Here is a 19,095-nt window from a genome sequence, read left to right on the forward strand (position 1 = left end):
CCAGGCTCACACCTGCTTGGCTTCAGTGGGTTGCCAATTATAAGTTGCAGGGTGACATGGCTGCTGGCACCAAAAGTCTCAGACTGGTACTGTGAAAACTCTATGACCTGCAGTCAAAGGCCGATGTCAGCCTGTGGTTCTGTTACTCCTTTCCTATGTGCTTTTGCACACAAGATGTTTATTTTTCTGTGTCCTCTTGCCTGTCATATGGGGTTTGCAGATTGAAAAATCCCAAATTACGTACTGTACTTGATTTACAACTGTGGAACTGTGACGTTAGGCCTCACAAAGGCTGCAGGTTGTCTTACACTACTTTAAACAGGTAAAGTCCTGAGTGCGTTTTGGATGTGGCTTTAAAGAAATGGTGATATATACCTTCTTGTTATTAGATTTTTAGACCTATATACAATCTGGAAAATATGAGGAGTTCTGTTAATAATGTGGAGTTGCATTCCACTGCTAATTGTCCACCTCTTTCACTGTGTCATATACAGACTGCAAACATAAATGCTCAATTCACTATAGAGCATCACTACAACATATAAAACAATTTAGCCCATTTAAAGTCTTTGAGGAGCTGGTTTTAAAAACCTGTGCTCAGTTTTAATGTTAGGCACATCTATAGCCATTTATCAGACTGCAAGTGGAGTGATATCCAAACTGCAGATTCGTCCAGAAGAAATGCACCTTAAACTTTTTTGATATTTTGATATAGCAAGCTTGCTGGGGAGGACTGCGATCAGCCCGTTTCCTCTTGCTGCTTCATGCTTACACCAGCAAGAGAGAAAGCAGGGAGGAAGAGACAACAAGAGAGACACCCTAGCACTGATGGGTGGCTAAAAGAAGAGATGTCCGGCAGCTGCAATTGATATTGGCAGGTTGTAAATTCTGGTCGAGGATGAATAATCTTCCCAGAACCTCTCCTTGTCCCCAGCCGCCGGCTCTTTATTTATTATTAAAACAACATGATCCATGAGCCGCTCTGGGGGTGACTCCCAGCGCCGCTAATTCTAATTAATCCAGTCGCGGCGAGTGGCCGCGGGTAAGCGCTTGCAGTCTATCGGATTGAAATTCATAACTTAATTGAGGTCAAAGTCCCGAGCCGGGAGAACAAAAGTCTTTGGCTTGGGCCAGGTAGATCAATAGTAATAAATATCTGGCCAGGGCTGCAGGCAGTTCATTGAGACGGATTATGCGGCAGATGAGATTGAGGGATTGAGGAGACCCGGATTTGGGTCCGAGCGGGTAAACGTGCTGGAGAGCATCCGTGTGAAGGTTTGTTTTAGAACATGTGGATTTTTCTGCCAAAGAGCACAGCAGGTTACCTTTGACGAGCAGTAAGCTAAGCCAGTTCCAGTTTGAACACTTTAGTTTAGGGGCTACACTTTCACTTTAAAAATGCACGACTATTGGCTATTAGCACCGAGGCATTCATTATTAAAGTACTTATATGTGACCATCAGGCCTTTCGTTAATAAACATGCAATGAATTACTAGGGATCACTTCTCCACATAATAAGCCCTTTAAAGAATTAAAACCTTATTAATGTTTTGTTAGTGTATAACACTTTCTAAATAATTTATGAGTGGGGATTTGAGGCACCTAATCCAAGCAGTTACCCACTCCCAGTCCTCTGCATATGACTGTGGTTTGTCACTCATTGACTGGTAACATTAGTTGATGAACAGCTATAGGAGCTGAACAGTTAAGCAGAAAGTGTACAAAAAGGCGTATAGTTATATACCTCAAGGCAGTGATATACTCATGGAACTGGTTCTCTTCCACCACCAAAGAAGACCAAAATGGTTGTGTCATGACCTTGACATTATGAATGTTCAGTCTTAGATGATGCAAGTTTAACTACTAGGTACTTTCCAAATGCCGAGACAAAAACGTGCCCATTTCTCTGTGTGTCGTATTGGCATTGTCTTTAATACTACTTTGATGTGAAGTGTAGATTTGAAGAGTGATCAAATTTCTTTTTTCATGATTTTTACTAATTGATAAAACAATATTCTGAGTTCTTTATCCCATTCATATTTGCTTTTGTTCCTTTCTGGCTTCTCAAGACTACCTTTAATTTCATACAAAAAAATACAAAACCCAAGTGTGGCGTACAACATCCATTGTACTAGGAATGATGCCACTGCAGAGACCAGCTTAAAGTTATCACTATAGATCATTTTGAACTGTATTCTGAATATTTCAGAAATCCCTGTTTTTACTAGTTTTATATAGAATTCTGCCCTGTGAGCCTTCACTTTGCTTTAATAAATAGTTGATAATATATATATATATCTGTCTGAATTCCACTTCATTAATTACAGTTTTAAAGGCATAAATAAGTTATTACCTTTGCCATAGTGATATCCAGGCGAATCATAGCAACACTGTGTCAGATACTCCCATAGATTCATTAAATCCATATACTTAAATTATGTTTTGAAACCCAGCTTTTGGTCTAGGACTGAAGTTAATTAAGAATATCATAAAGGTTACAAACAAGAGGTGGCCATTCATACATCTAGCCCATCTGGTAGGTAGTAGCTTAGTTATGAGTCTAAGGATCTCATCCAGCCATTTCTTGAAAGAAGTTAGGTGCTTGCCTTAACATGGCTTGGTAGCTTGTTCTGTGCTCCCTCTGCCCTCTGAGTGAAGAAGTACCTCCTGTTCTCAGTTTTAAATGCACCTCCGTGTAGTTTCCTCCTTTGTTCTCAGGTTTGTGTCTCACTGTTGATTCTTAAGGGGTTTCATGTGTTGTCAATGCCTTTGAGACTTTTGAATATTTAAAAATGTACTGCAGATAGAAATTTGAAATCAATTATGTGATTAAAAACGCACCTAACAAACACCAGATTAGACAGGAGTCTTATGATACTATGCATTGAACATAATGTGTTAGCAATTTCATATCTATATATTGCTATTTCAATAAATATGTCTCAAAATTTAAATGGGTGTTTATTTTTCAGCTTAGTTACACCACAAATGTGAAGTCAATGCCAGGAAAGCTCATATTAATAATATGTGAAGGCTCAGATATTTTTTGTTTATTTCTGAAGGTCTACAAATATTTGGATTGTGTTTTTTCTTTTCATGAGGAAGAGGGCAGATTTTTTCCAAATATTAATTTGAATTTGGTGATCTTCTTTTCTTTCCTTTGAGTATTTGTTCTTTTACTATTTCTGGAGAAAATTAAATCTTTTTGCAGTGTTTAAACAGTATATAGCTGAGAGATTATTTATTGCATTATCTCTTTTTTTCAACGTATTTTGCTTTTCTATTGCCCAAAACATTCAAATGTATCCAAGAGGTGCACAAGATAAATATAATCATAAAGTATTCAGACCACACTGAGGTGTAATTTTCTCCATTACATGATACTAGATATCATATCATGTCTGCAGCTGGGGGGCAAAAATCCTTCTCTTTTTTTGTTCCCAATTAACATTTGAGAACAGGATTTGAACAATCTATATCTAGATTATTAATGTTTTTGTGTAGTATAGAGACTCACCCTTATTCAATAATAGACCCAGATGGTAGCTTGTTGTAGCAGAAACAAGGCTGCCACTTTTTTGGGATCTGTCATCTTGACTTACTGTAGAACTGTTAACGTGAAACTGGGGGGTTTCAGTAACACCCCCCCCCCCCCCCCCCCCCCACAAGCAAGGAGCCAGCCTACAAGACATTTCCGGCCTTGTATTAAACAACAGATACGGGGAAAAAAAACCTGATTGAAATTCTGTGGCAGAAATATTCTTACACTTTCTTCTCTGCGCAACAAGCCATAACAAATGGCTCAGTCATAATAAATATCTAGCAAAATTCGTCATAACTCGACTGCTTGTGCTTCCCAGTAGAAAAGAAAAGCAAGTCTGGCTGCCTGCTGCATAATAATGGCAGCGTTCCCGATTGAATGGGAATAAATCTAAGCTGTGTGGCACCCTGGTATCATAAGGTCAGAAACCTGTTTTTCATTGCAGTCATTAATATAGATATTAAAGGAGCCTCACCTTTCTTCCTGTTTTAATAGTTCTATTGTCAGCCTATAATTAATTACTCTATGTCTTCCAATGTCTAATTCCTCCATTACCCCTTAAAGGAAGAGCTAAACGTTTCTTCTGCTGCAGCTGGAGTTAATTGCTTACCCCCATTACAGCATCGGCGTGCTTATTTACATTCAGTTTTAATTATGGCCGGATAGGAAATCTGCATTGCCATTATTTATGCTCCGGCTGGAAGTGAGTTGTAAGAGGCTGATAAAACACGGATTAAGCAGCTCTTTGTGTTTTCGCAGCGGACGCAGCGCATCAAGGAATGGGATTCCAAGATGCTGATATTTAGATCTGTAATGGCCAGTTTACAAGGGTGGACTCGTACAGAGAGGGATGAGGCATACAAATATCACCCCCATAGAAGTACTTCAGGGGACAACCATGCAAAATGCAGGGAAGATGCTATTATTTGATAACAAATGGAGAAAATCTACATACCGTGAAGTAGTTTTTACTACGCTGGTGTGTGCATGCCATTTTTCGTGACAAACTACAAAGAGTGTGAAGGTTGACACTCCTATCCATTTAATTACTCGCGTTGTTTTCCTTTGATAACGAGTAGTGGTACAGGCTCCATATAGCAGCAAGTGAAATGAGCACAAGGCACTAAAAATAATAGCAAGGAAACATTCCTAAAAGTGTCCTACAAATCAGTTTTTGATGGAATAGGGATATTGACTCTAGCTTTTTCAATAAAATTATTTACTAGCATTAAGCATTTGCAAAAGACACCTGTCTAGCACTTATTGTAGGTTTAGCCATTCCCTTCTGTGTTTTTGAAGGTTTTAGAAAAAAACACTCAGTTCAACTACAGTCACCCCCTATCTGTGGTCTGATCTCTTTGTGTTTCTTCACGGAGCACTGTTAATCAGCACTCAACCTTATTTTTACTGTCTTGACAAATCATTAAAAACAATTAAAGGTAATTTATCTCCAGTAATTTACAGGAGCTGTGAGAGGAGAAAAAAGTGACCATTTAAAGTCATGAGCTCTGAAAATTTATATCCAGAATTATGAGGCTATACCTCTGCTGCTCGTGCAGGTCTGTTCATTGATTCGGTTTTATTTCATTTTATGTTGCCTATTTATTTATTTTTTTATCAGTGTCTCTCTAAAATCCATGATCTTTAAGACTCTAAGCTTGCTGATGTTAATTTTCTGCTACTTTCGCCCTCTGCGAAATTACTTAATGGATTCTAAGGCGTCCCCTGGGACGCATAAAGAGAAAGAAGCCTCGAAGATATTTTCAGGGAGCAGCGCAGGAGACCGAGGCTGGGTGGAAGGGTCGGTCTAACAGGTTCCCCAGCGGGACCTGCATTGGAAAAGATGCCAGGAATGGTGTAGGCTGGAGGAGCAGCCACTCAGCTCAGACTGTAAGCTTTGATAAAGACAGGGCTTGATGTACAGGGAGCAGATCTGTGCCGCTGCCTATTGGTTGTGAAACGAACAGGACCACTGCTGGCTTGTAAAAATCAATCCGCCTGGTTAATCAATCACGTGTAGAATATTAAAAGAAACTTAGTGCTGGATTCATGAAGCTTTAATTTTCCAGTAAATGCTTTGGAATCGTGCTCATTTACTGACAGGGGAAGGCTTTATTAACATTTCCATTTGTCACGCTATTTGGACGTGTAGTCTTTTTTATTTTTATTGTCAAACAAACACCAGATCCTTTGCTAACAGGCTGCTGGTTTTTATTTAGTAGTTTATCAGCTTGGGAGGGATCAATTGGCAGAACAAACATAGTCTACATTAGACATTGCCCTGCAAAAGTATTCACCCCCTACCAGTGATGCCCCATTTTGTTGATATACATATGATGCAAATGTTCTTTTAATGTGGATATTTTTCATCAAAACATGAGTGCTCATTTGAATCGCACATTTACCTTGTTTGCTGTGGAAGTGGGTGAATATTTTGAAAGAGGCAGTGTAATCTGACATAATCATATTGTACTTTGGTTGTCTATACAAGATTATACGGATCTCTCCATTTTCTACGATCTGCTTCTCACACTGCAAAATTAAGGTAATTATTTTAATAGCCAGCACTGGTGTGATAGAGAAAATCGAACTTAGCAATATGAAAAAAAGTGTCAGTGTGTAGTGTAGTACATTTTTCCTCCCTTTTACAATATGTATTTTAATATTTATAGTATTTTCATTATATACCCTGTAAAAACAAGTTTTTATACTCCTGAATTGACCACAGGAACAGTATCTTCTTAGCCCAATCACATCTTTTAACACACGCCCAGAGAAGCCACAAAAGCAAATTATGTAGACTGAATTCTCCATGCTATGACAGTAGAACCAGTGTAAGGGATGAGGAGTCATGATCCACCAAGCAATTGCAAGTGTTTGGAGCTGAGAGACCTTATTTGATCACATGAGGTGCTCAAGAGTGTGGTAGTGGGATTGGGGTAATCAGCCCTAAATCTGCAATAGAGCAAAATATACATCTATTATTAAAGATCATTTAAATGTATGTCTTTTGGCGTTTCCTGTGTTTGGAAATCTGAGCTGTGTGAATAAGAAGAACAGGCCTAAAAATCATTTTAAATAGATTTCTTTCATTGATGTATTTGGATTCATTTAAAAAAAAACGTTTTATACAGTTTAATACACTGTAACCTAATGTTCATCACCCTTGTAATTCATTTTCTTTATGTTGAACCAACCCAGTAACATGAGCTACCAAAATGTTTTCGATATGTCTTCATTTGCATGTGTATAAAATCGAGGAAGTAACTGTTTTGGCCTTATAAGAAAAGCCTAACACGAAAGAGATTTCCATAGCAATTCAGAATCACTTGCCATTTGTTTTGCATCTTTGTAAACCGATTTTACAGAGAGTATAGCTTCTGAGCTATAGAAGGCAGAAGTTTGCAAACCTCAACTCACAACAAGCCAGAGCACGGAATTTTAAAAAGTATTTCTGGGATCCACTGCAAAGTAGCCGTAAAAAAACTGCATTGCAGTAATGATCAGTCCAGCAGTAATGATCAGTCCTCGATAACGGGTGAAATCATCCTTGATAGTTCTGCTTTCTGCTTTACTGGGGTGTTTTTTTGTCACTCTTTCCGTGAGCGTGTTCTTGTCTCCTCCTGATGTGTAGAGTTGGTACTGTAGCTGGTTACAGGGGGAGATGCCGGGGGTGGAGTCAGGAGAAGCCCCTGTAATGGGATTAAACACTCCTTGGTGCTGGGGAGCAGGGAGTGGGGCGTGCGGGCACCTCAAGGACGTGCCAGAGCTAATGCGCCCAGACACGCTCCCTCTCACACGCTGATTGGCAAGGTTAACACTGAGAGCGCAGGAAGGTGGCTGGGATTCGATTAGACTCACCCCGCTTCCTAATCCTTTTAACACCAGCCCTCCGTGCCCCCCTTCCCACACACACACACTCCCTCAAATCGTACCTTGGCAAGTGTCGTAATAGAAAAATAAGCAATGGGATCGCCAAAAGGCAGAAAAAACACAGGCCTACCTCTTCATATCACCTTCTTTTGATCCTGACTACACTCTAGTGTTTGAAGTGCAAAAGGTTTTACGTTTTGCAGGTACCCTGTACTGTATGTTACACTACATTCTCAAAATGCTTTATTTCTTAACCAGATAAGTGGATCAAGAATGGATTCTCATTTATAATAGAGACGAGGATAGGGTCCCTTCTCACAGCATGACATTTACTGGAGCAACCTTTGCTGGAGCTACAACAATAGCATCTTACCTCAGATTTAAATCCACGGCCCTCCAGTCAAGCGTCCCGAAGCATCAGCACTGCTTCATTCGTCATTAATCTCTGAAAGAAGATATTAGTCATCATTGTCCACTAAAAGATGTGTGTTTATTCCTGGCTTCTCTTTCTGACAGGTTCATTCTAATCATTTGTCTATTCACAGTCCTATATCTTTTCATCCCCTGATCAAGGTATGCGTTGTCATATTTATGAGAGTTTGCTTTACCTTTGTTACCACATACTGGGTCTGGTGGGATAGTCCTTGAGCTGATCTTCCATGAAACTCCTCATTTGATTTAAGATAAATGCTGAGTTGCTGTTGCTGTAATGAAGTGGTGTTGTAAAACTATCTACATTTACTGTTTATGCTCAAGTCTTCATTATGTTATGGCAGATGAGGGGTGTCACTTCTCCTTGACACATCTTCAGAGACAGTGTTGTCATGTGATATCATAACCAGATGATGCAAACAGGACTTTCAGATCAGTAGACCTAATTATTTTGCCATAAGTGATTTTAGTATACAGTCAGGCTTAGCTTTGAAATATGCCATTATATCTGCCCAAAGTTGGCTTGGAAATCAATTCTGTACTTTGGTTGTTCTCTGTAAAAAAAAAAAAGTGATTTCTACAGTTGGTGCAAAACTGTCCTCATAGGATATGTCCTCACCTTCTGCTTTCTGAATTTGATTTTAAATATCTTCTTTTTAGAATTTTGAATACCTTGGTATAATCTCACCTTTGCCGTTTTTTTGCATAGAGAGGAAAGATTGATCCTTAAGTCTTTCCTGAGACCATAATCCATGTAATTAAACCTTGTACTGAGTGATTTTGCTCCTCTCTGGGACTTTCTCTTGTGGGCAATACTCCTTGTATGCCACAGGAGCTGCTAATATGTGGGTCATCCTGTCAGTTGATTTCACCTCCTAGTCTTATTTCTACAAAGCTACATTTTATTATTAACATTAAAGCTTATTTTAATGTTGTCTGCTTGTCAACTTTACTTAATGGTGAATTGGAGTGAGTAACAAAGAATTTAAAGCTTGAAGACCTGAAGAGCTTGAAGAGCTGTAGGCTTTAAACAAAGTAGTTTCTAATTGACGCGTCACCATCTCAATATGAGCTATTCTGGTGTTTGTGTCTTCTGTTTGCGATTCTGTTGCATCAAATCATGGTCTATGTATTCTTTTTAATGGAATGTGATTATAGGGGTCTTCGTTAATTGCCAGAGGCTTCTGAGGTTATATCCTCAAGACAGACTTATATCTCATTGAGAAAGGTACTTTATTCTAGACCCATCCACTCAAGACAGGAGCACTTCAGTTCCAAATTAACTCATATTTATTCTGTGTTCACTTTGTTTTTTAGTGTTTTTGGCAAAATGGTTACAGGCAGGACAGCTTTAAAAAGCTAGAAAAAAAAATCTCAGACGTGTCACTCTTGTCAGACATCCAGTAGAGACAGAAGCCTTCATCAATCATTTATAACCAGGATCTTACTTTTTGCGGGTCTGATCTTCATCTCACATAATCCTCACAATCTTGAAAAATTATGACAAAGGACATCTGAGTTGAATTTTAAAGTATTGATAAGCCAAGCATATAACGCCCTTTAGATCAGTTAGACTCTGTAAAGGGGACCTTCGTTTTTATTCCTGCTTATGATTAACAGTGCATGCTCATCAAAATTACATTAGCATCTGAATAGAGCAGAATTGGATGTACAACTGCTGTGCTTCCTGGAGTTTTTTTTCTCTTTTTGCAGAATGCTTGTCATATTAAAAACTTAAGAAAGTCTGGTTACAGGTGCATGAATTGATCTTTGCTTCCCTGATTTTTAAACTGAAAATGGGGGACACGAGAGGGGAACCATCTGGGGAATGAATAATGTTTTTAAAGAATAAATGCCTAGTATATTTTAAAGTGGTCGTGTGGGGTAGATGTTAATGTAAGATAACTGTGTTTTTGGATGGACATTTGTCTTTAGCATAACTGTACAAGACTTTACGGGATTGTACTAGCTTGTAAGAACAAAAACCGTTTGGCTGCTTGTGTACCATTGGAGGCCATTTGCTTTATTCATACTGCATAATTCCATATGGCCTCTGTATTTCTTTACCTGAATCTTCAAAAATGCCTCCTCACGCATTCCAGTACTTACACACACAAAGCATGCCCCTTTAACTTTATGTGAAATTGACCAGGTTCTGTTTTTTTGAGTTCATGTTCTCAGTGCATATCTGATTCTTTGGTCATCTTGTGGCTAATTACTTTACCCCATTCTCTGGTCACATGGATGATTATAGGCTGCGTGCCTCTGAAGAAGAAAGCCTTTTGACTTGTAGATCAATTTTGAGAGTCCTGTGCTTTTAGCTATCATTTTGTGCCTAGGGAGCGTCTTTCTTAAACAGATCAGAGGTCTGGAAAGATGCTTAGATTTAAACAAAAGTCTAAACTGTTTTGATCATTACAGACTAATTAAATAAAATCTTTTCTTCTTAGGAGAAGCCTTTCCTTAGATGCATGCAGTGCAGTGCTAAGAACAGCAGAACCTGTAATTGTGCATGATACAGTACATTATGAATTTTGGACATTATGCAGCAGAAGTGTTCATATTAAAATAGAACATTTCAGTTTGGAGATGATCCTTTAAAAGGGCCTTAACTCTGAAATACATACATCTTATTTTGACCTCTTTATTATAAATCCTGAAAGGACAGTTGCTGTCATATGCAAACCTCATGGCCTGATCGAAAAATTGAAAACACACAGGGGCATGTTTATTGTGTGGGACTGGGACACATATACGGTGATTTTGATGTCAACTGGAGAATAGACACCTTCACGCTTGTTGCTGCCAAATTGTACAAGCATCTGACATGCACTTGGTTTTACAGTGGGGTCTTGACTTTTGCAATGATTCGTTGCAGAGAACTGTCATGAATAACCAAATTCGCGTGGATCCAAGTCCATTCCTATACTGCCACATAATGTACTACAGTATTTAGTATATATGATTAAAAAAGTACCCTTCCCTTATATAATCAAAGTACTTAAGGCATTGGCTTTAAATCAATGTAATTGACATCCATCAACTTAAAGACACAACAGTAATCACTAACTTATATTAAACAGTTAAAACAAATAACATGAATCCCACTTTCTCTGGATACTTTGTGATTAGTACGCCCTGCTGTAATGAAACGGCCAATAAGACCCGTCTTTGACAAAGTCATCTCGCGCCAAAGTTATTCCCTGCACAGCTGACAAAGTATACATCAGTATACTAGGATTTGTAAGAAACTGTAGGACAATATTTACCTCTTTCACCAGTTTCTTCTTCATGCTGTCTTCATTCCAACTTCTTTAAGAGGATTGTTTTGAGACTGGCCCTAAATCAGGACTACAGCTGATAATATAGGATATTAATCACTTTTATTCCTTATTTACTGTAGCTCATAACTAAGCAATTACATAAATCAATTTTTGTTGTAAACATTTAATTTAATTCTTCATATGAGTGATTAGATACTTTTGCCACACAAAATAAAGAAACCACATACAGACCCATCTGTGCATGTGCATTAAATGTGCAATACTTAATTAAAACTGAATAAGAAGACAGAACTTTTGTACAAATTAGCTTGTCACAACTGTTCAATAAATGGGATACAGGCATTTTGGCATTGCAGTATTTGCTCTCTAAACTGAAGCAATTGATTAGAGACATTCGTTTATTACCACTTGATTCAATAGCAGCTTTAAATACTAGGTCAGTCTCTGCCTGGAGCTGATTTGACAAAAATGTGTACAGAATTGTAGCAGGAGTAAACAGTAGAGTCATAATTAAAGCTTATGGTTTGAAAAGATGAAACTACTATTGCATTTCCTGCCATACCATGAGATTATATGGTGAGTTAAATGTGTAAATACAAGAAACTGTTTTTTTTCTGCTCCAGTGAGATATTAAGATAATACTGTATCCTTCTATTTGTGCGTTTGTTGTAAAAACCTCGTTCCGTCCCTTAAACTTATAATAAGAAACCCTGAGATAGCAGTATCTTTATAAGTAGGCTGCCTAGAGCACTTAGCATATTCATCAATAACATACTTATTGTGATAGTAACAAGTTTTGTAGTGGTACTATAGTTGTTGCTGTTCTGAGAAATGCGTGCTCTGCTTCCTAATTTTCTGAGAAAATTAAAGCAAGCCTATAGTATCATCTCTTAGGAATGTTGTGTATGAAAATGATTCTTGGATTATGGTTTCTGGCTATATTTAGAAACTTTGGATGTGAAGAAAAATAATAAATGAAAAATATGCTTTTGATTTCCACATTTTCAAATATTGTATAGGTCCCATGGACTGACTGCCCTCCAAAAAGCTGTGGGTATCTAGAACAAATCAAGCCATTTAGTTGAAGATGAATCTTCTGCATTCTCAAAGAAACATTGGTGCATCATTCTGGGATCAGCGTTCTTTTTGTAAATGAAAGATGAAGGATGGACTGAAAGGCTCTCGGTTTAAAATGTATTATGTTTTAAGGTACTGGTACCTACTGTTCAAACAGTGTCATGTCCTGGTAAAATATGAGAACAGATGAATTTCAGTGAGAAAAGGACGTGTGCACAATTTGTAAAACAACTGTATGCACAGAAAACAGCCATATTATAATGAGCAGCACTGTCATTATTTTGCTGTGCGTCATATACTGTACAATGTCCTTCATCGTGGACGTCTGCAACTGGCTCTGCTTGATGGACAAGACCTGTTGCCAGATGTAAAAGTCTTGGCACCTGTTCTGTGTGGTGCTTGGTGGTATTTCAGCAGCTCATATTACTACGACTGGGTTCTATATACACTATAGTCTTTGCTGTTCTTCACTCTAGCTTTGAACAAGCCCTTCTTACTGTTCCTCTAATCCACAGCCTTTACCTACATAGCCATGTCAGTACAGCTCAGGGCCTTCCAGATATCGTTTTTTGCAGTGCAAGGGAAACTTTGGTGACATTTTAAAAAGGGTTCTCTTGTTTTTCCATAATGGGATGAATAAAAATGCTGCAGCTTTTTTTTTTCCAAAACCAAATGGGGGGACAATCCAATTTCCCTGATTCCATAAAGCTGCTCATGAGGCATTAGCTTACGCTCTGCAAAACAAGGGGCGCTGACCCCCCTCGGCCCTGTGGCTTCCGAGCGGGGTTTTCACGTTAGAGCTCTTTAATGAGTCTAGTAAAATAGCTGCCGTACTAATACTTATTCAGTACCTCCGCTCTGGGCCACCGGAGTGACTACTTAAAGCAGGGCTTCTGAGGAGGAAATGGATTTCTTATGCATATGTTTTGGCCTTGAAAGACATTAGACTACTACTGGACACATATGCTGAATTTAATTTAGCCTTGCAACTCATAAATCCTTATTGTGTAGAGTATCAGAAATTGTTCAAAATTGTAAACATACTAGTTGACCACTTCTACATTTGCATTGTAAACTTTATGGGTTATAAAAGGATAGAAAAAAAAAAACCAAAATATCCATGAATGTTTAATTACATTTATACATTTATCTTAGTCCTTCACAAGCCTAAGTGGTTTCTGTGGTATTTAGAAAAGTAAGAGTACATGGCATCTCCTGGGCTGACTGAAGCAAATGGGTTACAGAAGCTTGTCAAAGGATACAGAACTCGCACCATAATTCTACCAGAGTAGATGCAAGTTCTGCACGGAGAAGAGAGGTACTCCATATAAACATGACCTTACCATTATGAAATATGAACATGTATGATTGTGAATCGTTTATGTGCTATATAAGAATATTGCCAGAGCACTGTAGCTTTGTAGTGCTGGGGTTCTGGTAGGGCTGGGCGATATGGCCAAAAACATCACGATAAAAAGTTTCATATCAGTCGATATCGATAATTATCACGATAAATGTCAAATCATTATTTCTTTCAAGTTTAAAGGCAGGTTTTTTCTCCTAAATGAAAGTTGAGGAAACCAGACAGTTAATTGGTAAATTAAACAACTTTTTATTTTAAGAACACAACAAACACTTTCCAAACAGCAGAAACATGAAACAAATCTGTTAGCTGCCCGGTCTGCAACACGCAAACGCACTCACGCAGTATTTTGTGCGCATGCGCATATCATGCGCAAAGCATAAACATATATATCGAACATTTGTTAAAATTATATAGAAGATAATTATATCACAATAATTATCGTTATCGAATTATCGCCCAGCTCTAGGTTCTGGGTTCAGTTCCTGGGTGCTATCTGTGAGGAGTTTATATGTTCTATCTATGTTCCCATGGGTTTTTCTCCACAGTACAAAGACATACTGGTAGGTTATTTGGCTTCTGGGAAAACTGGTCCAGTGTTTGTGTGTGCCCTGTGATGGACTGTCGTCTCCATCCAGTGTTAATATGCCTTGTGCCTATTGCTTGCTGGGATAGGCTCTGGCTCTTTCACAATCCTGTAAAGTGGCTAGAAAATGGGTGGATGGGATAATCTTTATTGACTTTATTTACTTCTGTGGGTATATTTGTATTCATTTTTCTTTAAAGTCAATTGTTACATTGTTGCAGTGTAAACCCCAAGGTTTATCTTTCAGTGGTCTCTAAAGATAAAAAGAAATAAAACCCATTGGGTGGAACGTTCTTAATGTAGTACCTGTACATACAGGGGATAGGCAACATGGAATTATAAAAGGTAGGTCTTGCTTAACTCAAGAATTCTTTGAAGAAGCAACAACAGTAATGTATCCAAACATGATATGCTATATTTAGATTTTCATAAGGCTTTTAATAAAATTCCACAAAAAAATAAATAATTGAAAGCTGTATACATCCAGGGTAATGCAGATATTTGTATCGTTATATTTGGGTTCACTGCTCTTATTAACATACAATCTAGATTCTAGTATAGTTTTTAAACTATAAAGGTTCGCAAATGCTGTAGCTGCAAACCTGCAAAGGAAATTCAAAAAGAATGGAAATTCAAATATTCGAGACTGGGCAAACACTTTTTAGATGAAATGTAAAAAAAAAAACTATGTGAATGACCGTGGGTTACAATCCCATTCAGCCTGTTTGGACGTAAGTGGATAATTGTCATCCAGTCCTCCCTAAAAATAAGCCAGGATGTCAGCTTTTACAACATGGCTGTTTAGCTTGTTCTATGCTCCTGCATCCCTTTGGGTAAAGAAGTGACTTCTTATAGCCTTATAAAGACAGGTCTTTAGGTCTGCATTTATATGGCTCAAACTACACTCCCGAGAAGTATTTTTACTGGTTTGAACCATCTGGGAGCCCAAGGAAGACAGAAAATAAAATCTAAAGATTTTAAGAAGTTCTGTATTTTAAGTCCTACTTTTTCCCTTGTGCATGATAAAATCCATTGTTCCTGCTGTTACCAGTTGGATGACATGGTTATTTAGAATGCTCAGTGCCAACAATCATTCCTGAATAACAGGAATCAAAGGTCCCGTGAAGACCCCATCACCCTCTGTACTGAATTAGTGTTTGAGAGAAGACATCCTGAAATAGAATCAGATGCACTTGAGTTTTAAGAGTGTTAATATGTGTATTAAAGAGTGGTAATTACGGGTGAGTTACATCAGCAACAAGTAGAGAATAATAATGCTGCATTTCCAGAAGACTATTTTCCATTTTTCCATTTTCCCTCACTTTGTCCTAAGGGTCTGGGGTGCTAATGTTTCCAGTATCCATCCAACTGGAGTTGTGTGCCCGTTTTTGTTAGCTGTGACTTTCTAGAGCTTGCAAGTGAGATTACTGAAAGAAGCTTAGTGCCACTAAACCCCTTACAGTTTAATTATTCCTGTATGTATTTATGTGCATAAAAACCTGCCTTCTGCCATTTTTAGAAAACAACAGTCAACCTTATTTAAGAACAAAAAATGTATTTATGCTGTAACATCTCTGTCTTTCTCTGTTTTTTTCCCTGATCTAAACGTTAAAATGTACACAGTGCCATTAAAACGTGATTAATAGAAACTCTAATTTGGTCACATTTATTTTGTCTGCATTTATACTGCCCAGAGAAGGAATCGTTGTAGATAGTCTTGTAATGTAATTTATTTGGTTTTCTTATCAGATCAATGAGACAGCTTGTGCCTGATTGACAGCATATATTAAAACACAGACTTGATTGTGAGGTCTGGACGCCCTGTGCACAGGCAGGACGAGGGGTTAAATGTGACAACTGTGGCTGAGACATGCAAGCTACAGTCATGCTCACACGGAGGGGCATCAGTATTCCACTCATCTTCTGGGAATTAAGCTGTTAATCCAATCAGTGACTCTAGAGTGAGCCCCTGGGCTGGCTGTCCACAGGGGAACAATCGGATCAGTCTCGGGATTGTTTAAGAGCTCCTGCCTAAAAGCGCATTGTGGGGAAGCCACTCGCTGCCCGCCTGACCACAGGAGGGGTTGGAGATTATGGAATTTGTGCTTATTCTGAAACACTGGGCAGTGCACACAGAACATCAACAAGCAGAGACTTACGAACCTTGTAAATTATTGACTGTAGAATCTGCTTTTCTATACTGTAAAGAAGATCAAAGTTTTAACATTCTGTGTGCTCTGTTTTTCCCCTTTTACCAAAAGGACAGACTGAGATCAGAAATAGTAGTTAACATTCTTTCTGTTCCTTTTACAAGACTCCTCATTTTTTACATTTGTCAGCAAGCAGGTCAGTTTAAAAGACGTGTTTACAAGTGTTTGGAACTGCTCTAACTGACATATTAAGAGCCTTCAGTCAGATGGATCTCAGTTTCAGAAAGTACCTGGGACGTATGCGGACTATGAGCTGTGGATCACAGTTTCCTGTATCACATTGTCATCTGAAGGCGGTTCTGCTGGAAGAATAGGTTTGCACCTGGCTGCAAAAATTTCAGAACCTTGCTCAATACATCGCATTACTTGTTTAGGCTATCCTTATTGTTGGATTAGTTTTATAAACAGTTATGTATCCTTTTCCTCTTGCACCTCCTCTTAGATATGCTTTAGTTTGGCAGTACTTGTAATTGCAAGTTTGCCAGTGCAGATCACTGTCAGTAGAATATTTTATTTTAATGCACATTGAGAAGGTTTCTGCAGGCAAAAAATGGTAGTGATAATAATCCAGAACAAGGAAGTCTGTTTTGCTAGCTGTCCAAAAAATGGAGTGTATGTGTTCTGACTTTTGACCTTGAAATCTACAGTACTAATAAAACGTCTAGCAGAACTTTTAGGGTTTTGCAAATCATACTTAATAAATGTATAATAATGTGAGTGTGAGTTATTTAGAAAATAAATAATTTTGTTACATGACTATGACTCAGCTAATGACTAACATGCAGTTATTAATATACCAACTATTAATATACAGTATATATATTCTAATAAGTTAGAAAGCATTATAGAAAGTAATTTGCACTCCCATAAGGTTTAACTGAATTTAAACATATCAGGCATGCATTGTTTTAAAAGATGACTTTGCCTCCAACAGTGCAAAAAATCTCAGTTTCCCACCTGAAGGATTTGAACTGTTAGACATTCTTGGCATAAGTATAGTCACCTGCACTGTTAAGTCAAATGGGAAACGTTAGTTTTTCCAAAACTTTACCTTTTTATATCTACACTACTTATATCTTTCTGCTCATTATTTACTCTTGGAAGAGTTCTGGTTTTGTGAACAGAGAGGGGTGGTAATATTGCAATGTATCTTCTTTATTAGAGTGATCTTGAATTAGTATAAGTATAATGTTCGAATTGCTGTCTTTTCCAGAAATGTATTCTCCCTTTCGTCTTTTGAGTATCCAGCAACTTAAAGTGTTAAAAAATGTAACTGGTAACCATGAAGATAGGTTATATATAGGACACGGTACCACTGTAGTGTTATGTAATCACAGTTTTCCCGTTTGTCATCATTATCTGGGTGAAATGTCTAAAGTTAACTGGACATTAACAGTTAATTTCCTGGTACTGTTGCATGTCACATAGAAAGGGCTGAGGTCTTTAATTGTCTTTAATTGTAGGATTTACACCTACACTGACCCACAACTTGAACAGTGCTTTTATTTATCCGCGGTCAGAGTCTCCTCTGGTCTTCTTCACCATATAATGTGTGTGTGGGCTGAGCCGGCTGGATGGCTTCTTCACACAGATTGACTTGCTGAGTTGCATGAAAGAGCAGCTCTGCTGGTAATTCATTTTATATGGTGAAACCTTTAACGACGACCCCAGTCTCTCAGTGCCCTACCTATTCACCCTTTTAGCTCTTCTCAACAGAGCTCTAATTCCCCGATTAGTCATGCTATCTTAACCCTTGTGCATCAGATGCATTGGTGTTGTCTGGATAACATGATGTGGATACAGCTCTGAGTGTCCAGGCTGTTTGAGGCCCTTTTTTCAATTAAAGTGCCTTAATTGTTCAGAAAAAGAATCAATATTTAATCGTCTCATATAATCCCCAAGTCTAAACTCTTCTGGTGTTTTCCAGACCTTTTGGATATAAAGTTTTTACCTTTTCTTTCCATGGTTAAAAAAGGAGGCTCCAGGGCCTGAAACAAGAACAAAGCCAGTTAGTCTTTGCAACAATATTTAAAGATTTTCAAAAAGTTTAAAATTTCTTGGAAGTGTGTTTGAGGTCATTCTTTTCTTAATAGAATAGGATTTTGTCTTTCCAGCTTCGTTTAACATGGCAAAACAGTCTGGCCTAAAAATACTTGATTACAGTTCCATTGTTCCTTGTTTTGTGACAAACATTCTCACCAAATGCCTAGAAATGCTTTCTATCATTCTTAGCCATCCGTTACTTCTATTTTTATATTTAGCTTAAAATGTGTGCGTAGCTTGATATTATATACAATATATTTAAGTGGATAACATAATCTTCTAGGATTTGTTCAATTCATTTCTTCAGTTTATGTACAATGATTGTTTCTAAAAATGTCAAATTTATGTACAAAAAGAACTACAAAAAGAATACAGATTAACCAAATACAAAGTCATGCACTCAACAGTTTAAAGTTGATTATTCTATTTGGTAGCTGCAATTGGTGCCTTTTTGCCTCTTGCATTCTGTAACTGCAATATTGTGAAACAGTTTGTGCTTGAAAATAAAATGAAATTAAATGGATGTATTCTATGTATTTTCCTTTTCTTCACCAATGGGCTTCAGGTGCTCAGTTTTGATGATCTTTGTTCTTTTTTTATTTTCACAGGATGATGAAGGCCAGACTGCTTTACACTATGGTAAGAATACTTAATTTGAAAGATTCAACTGATATTAATCACAAAT

At 37.8% G+C, this 19,095-nt stretch overlaps 1 protein-coding gene across 3 annotated transcripts in view; it reads left to right on the forward strand.

Moving 5' to 3' along the window:
- The window catches only part of LOC102688387 (acyl-CoA-binding domain-containing protein 6), a 69,620-nt gene that overhangs the window by 47,915 nt on the left and 2,610 nt on the right, over window positions 1-19,095 (forward strand). For all 3 annotated transcript variants that reach the window (XM_069194298.1, XM_069194297.1, XM_069194299.1), the window contains one exon: window positions 19,019-19,049. In XM_069194298.1, coding sequence (XP_069050399.1) covers window positions 19,019-19,049 — 31 coding nt within the window. The remainder of the gene's footprint in view (window positions 1-19,018; window positions 19,050-19,095) is intronic.

This window comes from Lepisosteus oculatus, chromosome 9 (genome assembly GCF_040954835.1).
Source record: "Lepisosteus oculatus isolate fLepOcu1 chromosome 9, fLepOcu1.hap2, whole genome shotgun sequence".
NCBI lineage: Eukaryota > Metazoa > Chordata > Actinopteri > Semionotiformes > Lepisosteidae > Lepisosteus > Lepisosteus oculatus.